General features: G+C 42.1%; 1 protein-coding gene across 1 annotated transcript in view; it reads right to left on the bottom strand.

The window, feature by feature from the left end:
• Positions 1–19376, bottom strand: part of LOC121532570 (adhesion G protein-coupled receptor E5-like) — a 182874-nt gene that overhangs the window by 91995 nt on the left and 71503 nt on the right. Inside the window, exon 6 of the mRNA XM_045213676.1 lies at positions 809–940. Within this exon, the coding sequence (XP_045069611.1) occupies positions 809–940 (132 nt within the window). The remainder of the gene's footprint in view (positions 1–808; positions 941–19376) is intronic.

Raw genomic sequence — 19376 nt, 5'->3', positions numbered from 1 at the left:
CTAGGGCTGTCCCCGACTAAAAACAATCTTGGTCGACCAAGTGTCATCTGTTCTTACGACCAATCGATTGGTCAAAGTTATAAAATGTGTATTTTTCCATATATAGACACATCCTACGTGTTTTAATCAAATCAACTATTTTCACTGAGCTTGTCTGATGCTTTAAACACACAGTTTGATTAGATAATTAAGACACACAAATGACTAGAGGGAGTCTGACCGCAAATGATTTGATGGTGCTCAGACTTGCTGCTCTGTGTTAAAAAAACAAAGACAGTGAGTGACTGTGTGACCAGCACCCGTTGTCTCTCTCCTCCCTGCTGCAGCGACCACCACAGAACATCAACAGTGTTTATCGCGCTGTCCCTGTTGATGAAACTGTAACATAATTACAGCCATTTCTGACTGAAAAGTTCTGTTACAGAAATCCCTCATTTGTTTTGGAAAAACATTCCCTATTCCCTCAATCCGTGCTCTCTTTACATGACACATGTATGCATCTCATGAACGTGACCAATAGGGCCTGACCTATAGCATATCATAATCACATCAATACATTGGTTATAACAAACTCTGAACACCGTAACAGAAAAATGGATGCAGAGGAGGTGATAAATAAACTTGAAACAGGGGAATGTTTACTGGTTGCTCATGTTATGTTATGTTAGATATAGCTGTAATTTAGGACTGTTAAAATAGGAGCCTAGTTTTATTTCCAATCCAGGCCTTCCTCTTCTAAGAGACAAAGTTATCTTATTGTATCGTGTCGTGGGAAGTAATGCATCATGGTATCAGATTCTACAATCACCTGAGCACTGAGCCTGTTTGTTGCCGTAGTTACTGTATCCAGGGTGACAGAGGCAACTGTAGCTTCCTTTCTGGTTCTGGCAGTCCCCGTCCACTCCACAGATACTAGCGGTTACATTACACTCATCTATGTCTGAGGGAGAGAGAGATAAAAAGAGAGATGAGTGTACAGGGGAGGGATTGATGATGATAAGGAGGAAGAGGAAAAGTTGGAGGAACATTATGGTGAGAGAGAGTGAGAGGCAGAGAGAGCTCAAAGACATTGCTCCTGCATTTTTAACAAAAAATATAGATTTAGAGTTAGATAAAGTAGGATTTTTTGGCAGGGACATATACAGGATGCTACCCTCCAAAAAATAAAAAATAAAAAAATAAAAAAATAATAAATAATAACCTTCATTCCAAACCAAAACTCCAAACCTACAACCTGATTTTGGACGGAATTACCTGGAAAGCTTTCTACTACCAAGGATTACTATTCTCAAACTATACAGCAAATGCTCTGGCAAACAAACAGAAACCTGAAAACACCATCCAACCTGGAACTGAGTGAGTAATGTTTAGTATGAAGCTATTTTTCACTTTCAAAAACCAAGAAGAAAAATACATTACAATGATATATTTTATTTTATAAGGACTGAATGCTTAGGCTACCAAGCTTAAACTTGCTACAAAGAGATACAATTTCAATTAACACTGACGTGTGAAGTGAGAGGTGTCAAAGCCCTTGAGCCCAACAATGGCAGGAGAGTCGTATAGTCTACCCCAACTAAATGGAGAGGCCTTAGAAGCAACCCCCCACTGTTCAGAGGTCATTAAAATACAGTACCCTCTGAATGTAAAAAACGACAAGACACGAAAAGAGTACAAATTGAAACTTCTTTTGGGGAAGCACGAGACACTTTTTGCTGATTTGTATAAAAATGGGAACATAAGCAACCTTATCTTCCACACAGACCATCCCCTGGCATGGCACAGTGCTATACTAGCACACTACCCCTCTGTTAAGAGGGGGGGGTGTTAGCGACGGGTGGAAACTCAGGATACTGGACAACGAGGACTCTGAGTCGTCTAATATTAATCTCTATAAATCTGGAACCGTTTTGGTTCAAGGCAACACCAAACAGTTCCAGCTGGACTTTCACCTAATCAAAGAAATAGCTCAGCAGGAGAAGCTCTCCCTTGAGAAAGATACCCCCACCCCGAGCGGGTCAGACCAGACCTCTTCATTAAATAACCCCATAGAGCAACCCCAAGCAGAAAGTCAACTTCCCAGCACAGAGTACTACTCCCTCATTGAAATGAAGGATAAATTCACCCAGCTGGAGGTAAGGCAGGTGGAGCTGGAACAGCAGGTGAACACACTCCAGTCAGCACAGACCCAGACAACAGTCCAGCACAACAACACCCCCTTAACTAGACCTGGAGAGCTGGAGGTGGAGAGAGACATGTCTACATTCTACTGTGGTGAGACAACATCAACAGGAGAAAGAGCAGGAGCAGGAGAAGAACAGAGCACTAGAGGAGAGGATCAGAGTGCTGGAGGAGAAGGTGAGAACGATGACGGGTGACATTGAACAACCCATTAGAGAACAGCCCACCTCAGATCCTGGCCAAAGTCTCGACACCGCAGCAGAACAGTACACCCTAGACCCTGACCATAGCCTCGACATCACACCCAGACAAACAAATGAAGAACCCCAAGCCCTGGGGACCCCAACCCCTCTGAGCAACCCCCCAGTCAGACACCCTGATAGCCCTCATGACGACCCCCCCACACCCACTGAGGACATACACAAGCCACAGATTGTACTCCTTATAGACTCAAACGGGAAATACATACAAGAAAATAAACTTTTTCCAAAACACACAGTGTCTAAACTCTGGTGTCCAAACACCCAGCGCGCCCTAGACCTTCTGTCTGAGGACCGACTAGGATCACCCAGCCACATAATAATACACACAGGCACAAACGACCTGAGAACACAGCAGGAAAGGGTGGCCACATCACTCAAGGGAGTGATAGAAAAAGCTTCTTCTACTTTCCCCAACGCACAAGTGGTTATCTCAACCCTGTTACCACGAAAAGACTTCCACCCTGCTACCATACAGCGGGTAAACGCAAGTATTTCCCGTGACTGTGCATCAAAACCAAATGTCTTCCTGGCCCACCACTCCACCCTGGACGTGAACAGCCTTTATGACCAGGTCCACCTATACAAGGCAGCAGTGCCCACCTTCGCCCGGACCCTAAAGGATATCGCCCTCAACCGCAGACCCAACACCTCACACAGGAGCAACAGATCAACAGACACCCCGCCCAGACCAGCGAGACACTCTCCCAGACCTGCGGGACCCCCCCAGGACCTACACATAGAGGACCCCCGCAGAGAGGACCTACATCCAGACCACAGCACCATCAACCACATCTACACCCCCACCCCCACCAATTAACTCCCCCCCAAGTTAACCATGCCCACACCCCATTTAGGCCCCCTCAGATCAGACCTATGCCCCTCCTACCCACGCCAAACCCCCCACTCCCACAAAGAGGGCCTCAACATGAAAGTCACACATATGCCCAGGCCGTGAGCAGGCAAACAGGCCCAACACCCACTCTTACACTAGCCCAAGCCAATGGCTTGTACCAGATGCTCAGCAGGCTCTGCTCACAATTACTGGCCTGAGGCCAAACCCCACAACCAACAACATTAGACACTTTATGGAACACAAAGCCTTCACTATTTCATCCTGGAATATCCAAGGCCTGAGGTCATCTGCCTTTGGCCTAAAGAGCAGGAATCTGGACTTCACCAAAGAAATCGGAAATACAGACATTGTCATCCTACAAGAAACATGGTATAGAGGAGACGGACCCACTGGTTGCCCTCTAGGTTACAGAGAGCTGGTAGTCCCATCCACCAAACTACCAGGTGTGAAACAGGGAAGGGACTCAGGGGGTATGCTAATTTGGTATAGAGCAGACCTAACTCACTCTATTAAATTAATCAAAACAGGAACATTTTACATTTGGTTAGAAATTCAAAAGGAAATTATCTCAACTGAGAAAAATGTCCTCCTGTGTGCTACCTATATCCCCCCACTAGAATCCCCATACTTTAATGAAGACAGTTTCTCCATCCTGGAGGGGGAAATCAATCATTTCCAGACCCAGGGACATGTACTAGTCTGTGGCGACCTAAATGACAGAACTGGACAAGAACCTGACACCCTCAGCACACAGGGGGACAAACACCTACCTGGAGGTGACAGCATTCCCTCCCCCATATGCCCCCCTAGGCACAACTACGACAACATAACCAACAAAAACGGGACACGACTCCTGCAGCTCTGTCGCACACTGGGTATGTACATAGTCAATGGTAGGCTTCGAGGGGACTCCTATGGTAGGTACACCTATAGCTCATCTCTTGGCAGTAGTACTGTAGACTACTTTATCACTGACCTCAACCCAGAGTCTCTCAGAGCGTTCACAGTCAGCCCACTGACACCCCTATCAGACCACAGCAAAATCACAGTCTACTTGAACAGAGCAATACTCAATCATGAGGCATCAAAGCCAAAGGAACTGAATAATATTAAGAAATGCTATAGATGGAAGGAAAGTAGTGTTGAAACCTACCAAAAAACAATTAGGAAACAACAAATTCAATCCATTCTAGACAACTTCCTGGACAAAACGTTCCACTGTAATAGTGAAGGTGTAAACTTGGCAGTAGAAAACCTAAACAGTATATTTGACCTCTCAGCTTCCCTATCAAATCTAAAAATCTCTAACAGAAAACCAAAGAAAAGTAATAACAGTGATAAATGGTTTGATGAAGAATGCAAAAACCTAAGAAAGAAATTGAGAAACCTATCCAACCAAAAACATAGAGACCCAGAAAACCTGAGCCTACGCCTTCACTATGGTGAATCACTAAAACAATACAGAAATACACTACGGAAAAGAAGGAACAGCATGTCAGAAATCAGCTCAATGTAATTGAAGAATCCATAGACTCTAACCACTTCTGGGAAAATTGGAAAACACTAAACAAACAACAACACGAAGAGCTATCTATCCAAAACGGAGATGTATGGGTAAACCACTTCTCCAACCTTTTTGGCCCTATAACAGAGAACAAACAGCAAAAAAATATACATGATCAAATGCAAATCTTAGAATCAATTATTAAAGACTACCAGAACCCACTGGATTCTCCAATTACATTGAATGAACTACAGGACAAAATACAAACCCTCCAACCCAAAAAGTCCTGTGGTGTTGATGGTATCCTCAATGAAATGATAAAATATACAGACCACACATTTCAATTAGCTATACTTAAACTCTTTAACATCATCCTTAGCTCTGGCATCTTCCCCAATATTTGGAACCAATGACTGATCACCCCAATCCACAAAAGTGGAGACAAATTTGACCCCAATAACTACTGTGGGATATGCGTCAACAGCAACCTTGGGAAAATCCTCTGCATTATCATTAACAGCAGACTAGTTCATTTCCTCAGTGAAAACAATGTACTGAGCAAATGTCAAATTGGCTTTTTACCAAATTACCGTACGACAGACCACGTATTCACCCTGCACACCCTAATTGACAAACAAACAAACCAAAACAAAGGCAAAGTCTTCTCATGCTTTGTTGATTTCAAAAAAGCTTTTGACTCAATTTGGCATGAGGGTCTGCTATACAAATTGATGGAAAGTGGGGTTGGGGGAAAAACATACGACATTATAAAATCCATGTACACAAGCAACAAGTGTGCGGTTAAAATTGGCAAAAAAACACACACATTTCTTTCCACAGGGCCGTGGGGTGAGACAGGGATGCAGTTTAAGCCCCACCCTCTTCAACATATATATCAACGAATTGGCGAGGGCACTAGAACAGTCTGCAGCACCCGGCCTCACCCTACTAGAATCTGAAGTCAAATGTCTTCTGTTTGCTGATGATCTGGTGCTTCTGTCACCAACCAAGGAGGGCCTACAGCAGCACCTAGATCTTCTGCACAGATTCTGTCAGACCTGGGCCCTGACAGTAAATCTCAGTAAGACAAAAATAATGGTGTTCCAAAAAAGGTCCAGTTGCCAGGACCACAAATACAAATTCCATCTAGACACCGTTGCCCTAGAGCACACAAAAAACTATACATACCTCGGCCTAAACATCAGCGCCACAGGTAACTTCCACAAAGCTGTGAACGATCTGAGAGACAAGGCAAGAAGGGCCTTCTATGCCATCAAAAGGAACATACAATTTGACATACCAATTAGGATCTGGCTAAAAATACTTGAATCAGTTATAGAACTCATTGCCCTTTATGGTTCTGAGGTCTGGGGTCCGCTCACCAACCAAGAATTCACAAAATGGGACAAACACAAAATTGAGACTATGCATGCAGAATTCTGCAAAAACATCCTCAGTGTACAACGTAAAACACCAAATAATGCATGCAGAGCAGAATTAGGCCAATACCCGCTAATTATCAAAATCCAGAAAAGAGCCGTTAAATTCTATAACCACTTAAAAGGAAGCGATTCCCAAACCTTCCATAACAAAGCCATCACCTACAGAGAGATGAACTTGGAGAAGAGTCCCCTAAGTAAGTTGGTCCTGGGGCTCTGTTCACAAACACAAACAGACCCCACACAGCCCAAGGACAACAACAACAACAACAACACAATTAGACCCAACCAAATCATGAGAAAACAAAAAGAGAATTACTTGACACATTGGAAAGAACAAACAAATAAACAGAGCAAACTAGAATGCTATTTGGCCCTAAACAGAGAGTACACAGTGGCAGAATACCTGACCACTGTGACTGACCCAAACGTAAGGAAAGCTTTGACTATGTACAGACTCAGTGAGCATAGCCTTGCTATTGAGAAAGGCCGCCGTAGGCAGACCTGGCTCTCAAGAGAAGACAGGCTATGTGCACACTGCCCACAAAATGAGGTGGAAACTGAGCTGCACTTCCTAACCTCCTGCCAAATGTATGACCATATTAGAGACACATATTTCCCTCAGATTACAGCGATCCACAAAGAATTCGAAAACAAACCCAATTTTGATAAACTCCCTTATCTACTGGGTGAAAAACCACAGTGTGCCATCACAGCTGCAAGATTTGTGACCTGTTGCCACAAGAAAAGGGCAACCAGTGAAGAACAAACACCATTGTAAATACAACCCATATTTATGTTTATTTATTTTCCCATTTGTACTTTAACTATTTGCACATTGTTACAACACTGTATATATACATAATATGACATTTGAAATGTCTTTATTCTTTTGAAACTTCTGAGTGTAATGTTTACTGTTAATATTTATTGTTTATTTCACTTTTGTTTACTATCTACTTCACTTGCTTTGGCAATGTTAACACACGTTTCCCATGCCAATAAAGCCCTTAAATTGAATTGAATTGAGAGAAAGAAAAAGAGAAAGAGAGAGAGAGCGAGAGAGAGAGAGTGTGAGAGACAGTGAGAGAGAGAGAGAGAGAGAGTGAGAGAGAGAGAGAGAGAGAGAGAGAGAGAGAGAGAGAGAGAGAGAGAGAGACAGAGACAGAGACAGAGACAGAGACAGAGACAGAGACAGAGACAGAGACAGAGACAGAGACAGAGACAGAGAGACAGAGAGAGAGAGAGAGAGAGAGAGAGAGAGAGAGAGAGAGAGAGAGAGAATACACAAACATTAAAATAAACACATGGGGAGAGGAAGAGAGGAGAAACAATCAGAAAAAGAACAGTTAGTAGCGATGTCTTCTAGGGCTTTCGACCAAACGATTGGTCAAAGTTATAAAATGTGTATTTTCCCATATATAGACACATCCTACGTGTTTTAATCAAATCAACTATTTTCACTGAGCTTGTCTGATGCTTTAAACACACAGTTTGATTAGATAATTAAGACACACAAATGACTAGAGGTGTTGTAGAAACATTTGACTAGATAATCAACTCAAAAATATCTCTCAAGACATCAGAGCCTGTGAATTTAAGAATTTAGACTTTATTAAAGAACAAAGCCTGAGCCTTTCTCCATGTAGAAAGAACTGTCCCTTTTTGGCTAAGAGATCTATTATATAGACCCATGAAAAAACATTCGTACATTCCTAACTTTTTTAGTTCTGTACCACCCCTCTCATTCGATCATTCTATTGGCTGCGTGCCTAGGCCCCTTCTTAATAAACTAATGTAATGCAAACCATATGTCTATAACAACCCCATGGCCACAGTTTAAAACCCCTGTGAAAGAACACATCATATACTCAATGTCTATATTATTATTCAAACATATATCTGGATTATAAAATATCAAACATGTTCATTCTGTTTCACCATTATCATTTCATAACACATTATAAAACATTTATCATTCATCATCCTCTCCAGCCCCTGAGATTATGTGCATGTGGCCATGTGTCAGGTCATAAGGTCATAAACATAAAGAAATGCTAACACTAGTTCCATTGTTACTCCAATCTCCACACAGCCATCACGTCATTGACATACCCAGACCAGCTGCAGGGAGTTTTTATGAAAAACACATAATTGTCTCTGCTCTGTATTCACCCCTCAACTGGTTTCTCAATCCATAAACATTTTAAGGCATATAGGTTTTTAATTTTACAACATATCCATGCTTATTACTAATATTATTATTTTACCTTTGACCTTTCCCTACATTTGCCTTCATGATACATAAAATAATACCACATATCCCCCCTATGGGACATTCCATCAATGTCCCATCAATACAAAGATTAATCACTCATATCACAAGTATTATAACAATCAAAATAATCAATATCCATATCTAATCAAGTAATTGCCATGTCAACATCACTAAGCATTAATATTAATAAGTTATTCAGATCAGTCAGTCCACTTATAATTTATAATCATAATCAAATTAATTACCCAAAACAACTTTAGAATGACAATTCTTAATTAGTCACCTTTGTTCCATCATTCAAAGTTAAAACTCTTACCTTGCACATATCGATACTGGCCGAATGTACATGTATGTTATAATAAGTCTAGCATTAACTTCCTCATAACAAGAATTACATCAGATCAGTACCCTAATGCATTGTCCAAATTACTATAAATTTAGTAGTGTATAATACCTCCTTAATCAACATACTACCTCAACTAATACTCCCTTCCTCTACCGGCACTCAATCTTCTGGCGTCTTCATTATGTTCTTCATAGTTCATCTTGGATTACCCATAGCAATGTCCCAATTCCAATGTCACACCTGAACCACCACACCTCCACCATCATCCTGTTTTGTCCATGTGCAAACCAGTATACCCAAACTAGGAAGAACGTTGCCTTTGCATATACCTCTTTCCTCACAATCTTGAAAGAAAAAACACAAAAGAGAAGGCATTTGATTGCTTTGATTTGATACTGGATTCAGGGCAGAGGTGGGTCAGACAGGAACCTCTTCAACGCCTTTGTTGTTCCTCTTCAGCCGAGTAAAGGATTTTTGGTTTTTATTGAGGTTTACACCGTTCTGAGCCAATTGATCTCTGCAATGCATTACGACACCATCCGTAGTAACCTCAGGAAAGGACAGATCATAACAGTTCAGTTGAGTTAATTTCCAATCCAAAACATCCCTATTAACATTGTCTACATGACAAATCATTATGTTTCACATTCTCCCTTGAATTATTCCAAATTATATAACCCAATTGTTTTATTGTAACATTCCCATATTTTTGCTCATACTCTATTTGACATTACTCTGGTGTTTCCCTTTCCTTGTTCCTATTCTAACAATTGCTTACACTTCTCTCTTCTAATAACACTCTCCCCTGGAAATCTAACACCAAATACTACATCAAATTGTTTATCTAAGTCTTGGACTGTTTTCCTTATGTCTATGATTCACCTGTCTCTTTCTTTCATTACCTTAAGGTCACACTACCCCATGTGACTTCCCCATACTCTTTGTGCTGGTTTCTCACACACCAATAATATTTTAACCCTTGTATTTTAATAGTGATCCCTTCCTGTATTTTTAGTTATGGTTCCTGCCTGTGCAAGAATCTACATTCTACTCCTGTCTATATCCCTTCTATGTCTTGTTCTTCTGCTCTTTACTATTATTATCAGTACTCCATTCCCCTTATTCTCAGGTAACTAGTCAAGTACATAGAAATCAATGATGAGGATATCTGGTGCATCTTGGAGGTCTGGAATCTCTCAATCATCAGTTCCCTCACTCTGGTACAATGGTTAAGATGATACCCGATACTCCCCTCTATCAGTACCATCGTTGGTATAACCTGGACAACGATATGTAGGTCACTTCTGTTGTTAACCTTCCCCCGTCACTAGGGTCTCCGGATCAGCCAGAGTCCCTCTCAATCTATCGACATCGGTCTGTGAAAAGTTTCCTTCTATCAGCCTTCCCATAGGGAAGCTCAGAGTTACTGCTGCAATGACACAAGCACAGACACACACAAAAGACAACAATGCTACCCAATGGCTGAGGTTGGAACACTCCTATAGTGGGAAACATGAATCTTAGTATCTGTCTCCACCAGTTTTACCATCATTAAGGCAGCCAACAACACCTGGTACAGGCCCCTCCACATAGGGTCTTTCCAGCTCTTTCTTCTGTAGTCTTTTGCCATCACATAGTCTCCAGGGCACAGAAAATACTCAGATTATCCTACTCAGTTGGGCATAGTTATCTTCACCCATGAAAAGAAAATCTTAAGAACATTATTAGGTTAGGTGAGACACAGTATGCTACTCATGTCCTCTCATCCGTCAAGAGAAGCCTTGAGATTATGAAGCACACCCACTTCCAGCTTGTTGTAGTCCACTTATCTCATAGACAGACCACCTCTACACCATGCCTCCTATCACAAAAACAAAAATGATTTAACCTAACCCATAACACATTATTACTACTTTGATTTAACCTAACCCATAACACATTATTACTACTGCTCATATCCTTAATACACCTTGCATATTTCCCCACAAAACCATAATAAAGCATTAAAACCTCTGTAATCCCAACTTCCCCCCTTGGACACATGCATCACATCGTGATTCATGTGTACAAAAAACAAAACAAAACAATATTGCCTATCAAACCTAACATAATAACTAACCTTAAAATGACAACCCTTGAGCATATCTTTACTAAACTGTATTCCATAACACTATTCAAGGAATACTTCTCCTTCAGGACTAACTTTCTCACTACATCCTTGTCCTGTTTAGACTAATTTATATATAGGATTTTTCCAATTTGTAAACTTCTTCACAATTATCCTTATTTTATCTAACCCCTTAATTCAGCCTGCCTCTAGAATTCATAGTGCGGGTGATCAGGTCACACTATAAAGCCAGGACAGATTTCAGAGGTCATTGAAATCATTCAATTAATTGTTTCATCCTATAGTATACTACTTCTAACAACCATCAAAACCTTTCATAAATGTTGTAATTCCTTAGTACAGCTCTTTTCAAAATAAATCACACATATTTACTTATCCCTCAGTAAATACCCCAAATTACATGTGTATGCCCCTTTAAGATATTTCACTTCCATCCCATCAAAAAAACAAATAGAAATAAAAATCCTATACAACTAACATTTCATACTAAGTAGTTTGTTTGTGGTTATTTGAACACCATATAGTAAAACAACAAACAAACAAAAATGGCCAGGCCTTATTTATTTTGGTAGCTCCCTATGACAACCTAAAAATAAACTACTTAATTTTACTAACTACTTCCACCCTAGCCGACAGACTTTTTCAACCTCCCAATAAAGAAATCCCCATGTTCCTGGAAGAGAAAGTATACATGTCGTTAACATATAATCAACAATCCAAAGATAGTAATTACACACAAAACATCATACATATATCCCCAGTCCTATCTCATCAACAATCATTAACCCCAGCATCGATTTAAAATTGTTTGATACGTCTTGTCCTACCTTACCCCTAACCTAATATTATAGGAGACTCCCATCAATCCTTAAAAGAAAACTCCCACTTAGAAGACACTAGATAATAACCCATTCTATTAAGTTAACTACACCTTCCACTATAAACCTATAACCCCATTTTAGTAATTTAAACGTTGCAAACTGTTGCATTGATGTTTGTTTTTTCCCCCAAATATAAACTTATTGTTTCATAATCCAAAACCCATAAAAAGATGTCTACTTAATCCATCAAGTGTTATGATTTAACTGGATAGAACCCAAATGCAGACAAGTACACCAAGCCAGAGAAGTTTTAACAGGTTTATTATAATGTTCAATAGTCCAGGTTTCCAATAAATGGGGAAGAGCAAGTCCAGGTTACAGGGAGGGTACAGATCCAGGTCAGGGCAGGTGTGGTACCGTAATGTCCTAGTGTCCGTGGTGAGTCCAAAGGAGAGGCCCGATAGGGAAGAGCAGGATGGTGGTGGCAGGAGTGAAGCGGAGGCAGGAGTCAGGTTCCAAATATCTGTGGCACAGGAGAAAAAGTAAATAAACAGTCCAAAAAAACACAAGAGCGAAAACAGACAGGTTGAGTCGGCAGCGAGACTAACATGGTTGTCTTGACTATGATCTGACGATGAGTGGAAAGTTTGACCGGGTCTTAAAGGCTGAGGTGATTATGGTGAATGAGCTGCAGCTGGAACCCTGACTCCCGCACACCAGACTTCACTCCTGCAATCAAGGACAGACAGAGGGGAGGGGGAGAGCAGAGAGAGAGCTACCTAGCAGCAGTAGGCCTAACAGTACCCCCCTCTACGGACGCCACCTGGCGGCCGACAGGGTTTATCAGGATGTAACCTATGAAACTCACGAACCAGAGCAGGATCCACAATGAAGCTCCTGGGCACCCAGGAACGTTCCTCAGGACCATAACCCTCCCAATCCACCAGGTACTGGAAACCACGACCCCGGCGGCGAACATCCAGAAGTCGCCGGACAGTGTAGACCGGACCCCCACCCACGATCTTGGGCGGAGGAGGGGGACGAGAGGGCGGGCACAAAGGGCTAACCGACACAGGCTTAATCTGGGAAACATGAAAGGTGGAATGAACCCGTAGGGAGGCAGGAAGCTGTAGCTTAACCGCGCAGGGGTTAACAATAGACAGTATCTTGAACGGTCCTATAAAACGAGGCGCCATCTTCTTCGACTCCACCTTCAATGGAAGGTCCCGTGACTTCAGCCATACCTCTTGACCAGGAGAGTAACCGGGAGCCTGGGACCGGTGACGGTTGGCTTGCCTCTGCATGTACGCCGAAGCTCGGGACAGAGCTACCCTGGCCTTCCTCCAGACCTTGCAGCAGCGGCGCATGTGGGACTGCACCGAGGGTACCGCAAGTTCCCTCTCTTGGGAAGGGAACAGGGGAGGTTGATAACCCAGAGCACACAGAAAAGGAGACAAACCAGAGGAAGCGTTAGTCAAGGTGTTATGAGCATATTCCACCCAGGGGAGCATGGAGCTCCATGACCCAGGGTTAGACCCAGTGACACAGCGAAGTGCGGTCTCCATCTCCTGGTTCGCTCTCTCGGCTTGCCCGTTGGTCTGGGGGTGATATCCAGAGGACAGGCTGGATGTAATGCCCAAAGCTTTACAGAAAGCTTTCCACACCTGGGAGACAAACTGGGGACCCCTGTCAGAGACAATATCCGTGGGTAGACCATGAGAGCGGAACACATGTTCAACCAAAATATCAGCCGTCTCTCTGGCAGTGGGCAGTTTAGGTAGGGCCAAAAAATGAGCGAACTTAGAAAAACGATCAATCACCGTAAGAATGACAGTCTTACCAGATGAGGGGGAAGTCCAGTGACAAAATCCATAGCGATATGCGACCAGGGCCGGCTGGGTATAGGTAGAGGTCGTAGATGACCAGCGCTGGCCTGGGTGGAGTTTTTACTTCGTGCACATACCGTACAAGCAGCAATGAAGGCTCGAGTGTCCGCCTCCATCGTGGCCCACCAGAACTTCCGTCGCACAAAGTCAAGGGTCCGCGAAACTCCAGGGTGACAGGTAAGGGGAGACGAGTGAGCCCACTGAAGTACCTGGGAGCGAGCAGACTCAGGGACAAACATCCGGTTAGGAGGACCCCTCCCAGGGTCAGCTTGATGATGTTGAGCCTGTCTAACAATCCCCTCGATGTCACATGTGATGACTGCAATACTGCAGGTAGGAGGCAAAATGGGTTCAGGGTTACTACCAGTATCAACAGCCGAATGAACACGAGACAGGGCGTCAGGCTTGACGTTGCGTGACCCAGGACGGTAAGACAGAGAAAAATTGAATCTCCCAAAAAATAGTGCCCACCTGGCTTGACGGGGGTTGAGCTGCTTCGCTGACTGGAGGTAAGCCAGATTCTTATGATCCGTCCAAACGATGAAGGGTTGTGTTTTATGAGCCAGGGGATACCAAGGACCAGGGGAGTCTGTGGGCAGTCGATAATATGGAATTGAATGTTCTCCTGATGATTTCCCGACACTCTAAGACAAACAGGAACAGTCTGATGGGTAATGCGGGTCAACAATTGTCCATTTAGACCCTTAGCCTGCAGCGGACAGTCCATAGGAACAGTCTCCAAATCCATTTGTTGAGCCCACTCTCTATCCAAAAAGCTTTCGTCGGCACCAGAGTCAATCAGCGCACTAACAGAGAAATTCTGGGACTGCCACTGGAGGGATGCCTGGAGCAGAATGCGGGGAGAAGAGGAAGAATCCGCTGCTCGGCTCACCAAAACTTCTCCCATAAATGATGAGCCGGCCCTTTTCCCGGACGAACTGGGCAGGAAGGAACGAAATGACCAGCTTCTCCACAATACAGGCAGACCCGAGCCTGAATACGACGTGCACGCTCCTCTGAGGACAACCGTGCATGACCCACCTCCATGGCTTCGGGTTCAGTGCTCCTCGTATCGACTCGGGAAGACACGGCTCTCTCCGTAGGGACGATGCAGGGAGGAGTTTGTTGATGACAGACAGGTTGCTTGGAACTAACACTCCTCTCCCGGCGGCGCTCCCGAATCCGATTATCCAACCTGATAGTGAGTGAAATAAGATTATCCAGCGTAGGCGATTCATCATATGACACCAATTCATCCTTTAAAATCTCAGACAAAGCATTGATGAACACTCCTTGTAATGCCTCGTCATTCCAACCACTCACTGCTGCTAAAGTCCGAAACTCCACTGCCATCTCCGCCACACTACGAGCCCCCTGCCGAAGAGAAAACAACCGTTTCGCAGCCTCCTTGCCTCGTATGGGGTGGTCAAAAACCTTCCTCATCTCCGTGGTGAAGGCCACATAAGCGTTGCAAATGTCCGACTGACTCTCCCAGACCGCGGATCCCCAGGCACGAGCGGAACCGCTAGTAGAGTTGATAAGGTAGGCAATACAGGCTCTTTCTGAGGCGTAGGTGAGGGGCTGTTGTTCAAACACTAACGAGCATTGAGTCAAAAAATCGCCACAGGTTCCCATGTTCCCGTCATAGCGCTCTGGAGCAGGAACAAAAGGCTCTCTGATCTGGGCTGAAGGGGTAGTAAGAGCAGACACTTGATTGGTGAGTAATTGAACCTGATTAAGCAGCACCTGACTGTCCTCAGCAATCGTCTTAAACAGGGTATCATGTTGGCCAAGTAGAATGCCCTGATTGGCTATGGCAGTCCAAATTTGAGTGCACTCTGGGGTGGTATCCGAGCTACTGTCTGCTGGGTTCATGTTGGTCAGATCATACTGTTATGATTTAACTGGATAGAACCCAAATGCAGACAAGTACACCAAGCCAGAGAAGTTTTAACAGGTTTATTATAATGTTCAATAGTCCAGGTTTCCAATAAATGGGGAAGAGCAAGTCCAGGTTACAGGGAGGGTACAGATCCAGGTCAGGGCAGGTGTGGTACCGTAATGTCCTAGTGTCCGTGGTGAGTCCAAAGGAGAGGCCCGATAGGGAAGAGCAGGATGGTGGTGGCAGGAGTGAAGCGGAGGCAGGAGTCAGGTTCCAAATATCTGTGGCACAGGAGAAAAAGTAAATAAACAGTCCAAAAAACACAAGAGCGAAAACAGACAGGTTGAGTCGGCAGCGAGACTAACATGGTTGTCTTGACTATGATCTGACGATGAGTGGAAAGTTTGACCGGGTCTTAAAGGCTGAGGTGATTATGGTGAATGAGCTGCAGCTGGAACCCTGACTCCCGCACACCAGACTTCACTCCTGCAATCAAGGACAGACAGAGGGGAGGGGGAGAGCAGAGAGAGAGCTACCTAGCAGCAGTAGGCCTAACATCAAGTCAACAGCAACAACTACCTCCCAAGGTTCAACGTACTATAAACAATTTATCGTTATCTGAAGTAATAAAACATCATCATAACTCACTGCTGTTTAAACAAACTATATAATGTCATAATAAAATGATCAATTATCAAATATCGTTCCTTATTCAACTATTGAGACATGTTCTTCATTAGTTAATCGTCTCCACAAAGCAATACTACCTCATAACATTTACTTCTATTAAACAATCCCATTCAACATTAAGTCAACCTGTCTCATCAGCCAATTAACTTATTTTTAAACCCTCTACTATATCTATCATACTCTACCGCTAATTTCCCTCATAACGGTACCTCAACAGATGACAAATTATTTTATATTTATAATAATAAACCAATAAAACATCAAATTCACCAATATGCAATTTCAATTACCATGTTATCCTATTCGACATAGATTGGTAGGACATCTTCCCTATAATGCCATTAATGAAACCAGTAATTCACATCAATAACATCAATGTAAAAGATTTGCTTTCTGTCCCCTACTGGATTCGAACCAGGGACCCTCTGCACACATTGACAACATTCACCATCGAAGCACTGTTACCCGTCGCTCCACCAGTGCCACACAAAGCATCTACTTCCAGTTCATAGAGCAAGTGACGTCACCCAACGAAAACCACACTAGCTTTCACCGCTAACTAGCTAGCAATCTCCTGCCGATAACAATAATAATATTAATATGCCATTTAGCAGACGCCTTTATCCAAAGTGACCCACAGTCATAATATTCAATCTCCTATGACTTCCTACAAAAGACGCAATCCTTGTACACTTAACGTAACCCATAATGTCCCTTATAGCGCTCTCACGTTTCAGCAAGCTCCAATGTCCAACATCCACAGACAAAAATGGAAATTCTTCAATTTTTCCTAGCAAACCTAATAAACCACTTTCAAACAGCATTCTGCATTTACCTCTATCATAGGGTTTAAAAACCCCAACTTAACAACATTAACAATCCTAAATTGCCGTAGTAACATCATGTTTGGTTCAATTGATCTATTACCATATAAGACATTCACTTCTCCATGCGTCGTAAACTATATCCTATTTCTCCTGTACTCAACTAAAATCATAGCCACGCAATTATACCATCACTCCGCCATTACATAATTAATTAACTATCCTTTCTAAGCAAGCTACAAGTAACACCAAACACTTGCTGTAGTTTACCATCATATATTAAAATAATCAATTTATCACAATCCAATTTATTTATAGACATATTCCACCATTGTCACTCGTTTAATCTAGCAAAACCTCATTCAATGACTAAAAATTACTACCACGTAGTCTCCTCTCCGTTAACATTTTAGTCATTTAGCAGATGCTCTTATTCCCAGCGACTCACCATTGGTAGGCTCATACATTATTATACTTATACTAGCCCCCCTCGGGAATCGAACACCCAACCCTGGCTTTGCAAGCACCGTGCTCTACCAACTGAGCTACAGCGGACCACAGATGAGTGCATAGTGCCCTCCTCTCATAATATTATAATTGTAGCCCATCGCCTTACTTTAGTTCAAAACATAAGTTTGTTTATTCAACAAATCCAGAACCCACTATAAATTGATGCTATTCCCTCAGCATAAAAGCCAAAGCTCCTTGCATCCCCTGGTTTACGTAATGAAAATACATTATCATTCTACAATTCACCAAATATTCGCATACACCACTGGTGACGCAAACCATAGAACAAAGTAATAACAATTAGAATTTTGTCAAATAGATGTTTTCCATCCAACTATTCAAACTTTCTTTAAATAACTATTTCAGCTCGATACAGTCAAACAAGTATAACTCTCTTTTTACCGGAAACTAATTCATGGCATTAGTAAAATCTATTCACATCTCAACAATAACTAATAATACTGTATATTCATAATATTAAAATACCTTACTTTCATTCCAGTCTACCTAAACAATTCAAATTATGGCCAAATCTCTTATCCCAAATTGCCAGTCCGCTATTCAAATGTAACTGTCCTTTCTGATTTAGACTATAGACACTCCTCCTTTCCCGTTGAATAAGTGAGTCCTTCAGTCTGAAAAGACGCAGGCTACTAGATCTTCCAATCTTATCCTGACTGTTCCTTCAATCTAAACAACCCACAACTATAGCTAAACTATACTTAGAAAACCTAGACTCTGTTCAGCGATGCAGAATCTATGCTTTATCGAAATGACAAGTTAATCCTCTTTTATTCCAATGATAATGGTCAGTAGTTTTAGTATCTGGCACATACCACACTTTATCAGAAAATAGTTCTGAAGGACACAGATCTCACACGCTCAACGTAATCAACTTAGCAGTCAACAAGTCAAACCCCACATTCATTGATTTGGAAACAGATCTAACAACCTAACCAAATGAATTATATATCTGCTTCTGAAATAATAGATAGTTATTACAATGCTTAATTCTACCACATGTCCTATGTACTCTCTCCCATTTCCACATCTGTCTACGTTTTTGAGCAAGTCAACACCTATAATTTTATCCAATCCCTCGTATTTACCACACTCCCATAAAATTCATTATATTCCAATTTATTCATATCTACCAAACCATTCATGTTTCTAATTATTCTTTATTGCCACAAATCAGTTAATCACCATCTAGTCTCAGCGGAACAAACAACAAATTACCCAAATCCTTTCCCTCAGTCATAGAATCCTCCTAGAATCATATAGACTGGTCACTATTCCCTGATCTTACAAAATTCTATGACAGGCATTGTTGTACGAAACTTCAAGATATCATTTACAAGAAAAGCTTATTATTTCAATGTATATATAATTATCAAACACACCTCTATATCTCATCATTCAAACTTCAGAGTGCGACTAATTTACATAATTATACCACTTTTATTCCATATTTATGTTGTTCTTAAACGCCCTTAATTACTCTGTATACCCTACAGGAATATTTTATTCTATCAAAGGGCCCAAATTTGGAATGTTAACCCTATCCTAGTTATTATTTTACGTAGTCAATTTATCATAATACTGCATTACCTCAAAAGTTTCTAAATATATCGTCAAAAACATACCCTAACAGATTTATCAAAATACAATGCATAGACGTCATATGACCACACCAATAAACGTGACCTGTTCCTCCAACAGAATTTATTCTACCCCTCCTGGTAACATGAATTTTCTACACTCAGTTGGT

This window comes from Coregonus clupeaformis, unplaced genomic scaffold (assembly GCF_020615455.1).
Source record: "Coregonus clupeaformis isolate EN_2021a unplaced genomic scaffold, ASM2061545v1 scaf0138, whole genome shotgun sequence".
Lineage (NCBI taxonomy): Eukaryota > Metazoa > Chordata > Actinopteri > Salmoniformes > Salmonidae > Coregonus > Coregonus clupeaformis.
This window is presented reverse-complemented; position numbering and strand designations above follow the sequence as displayed.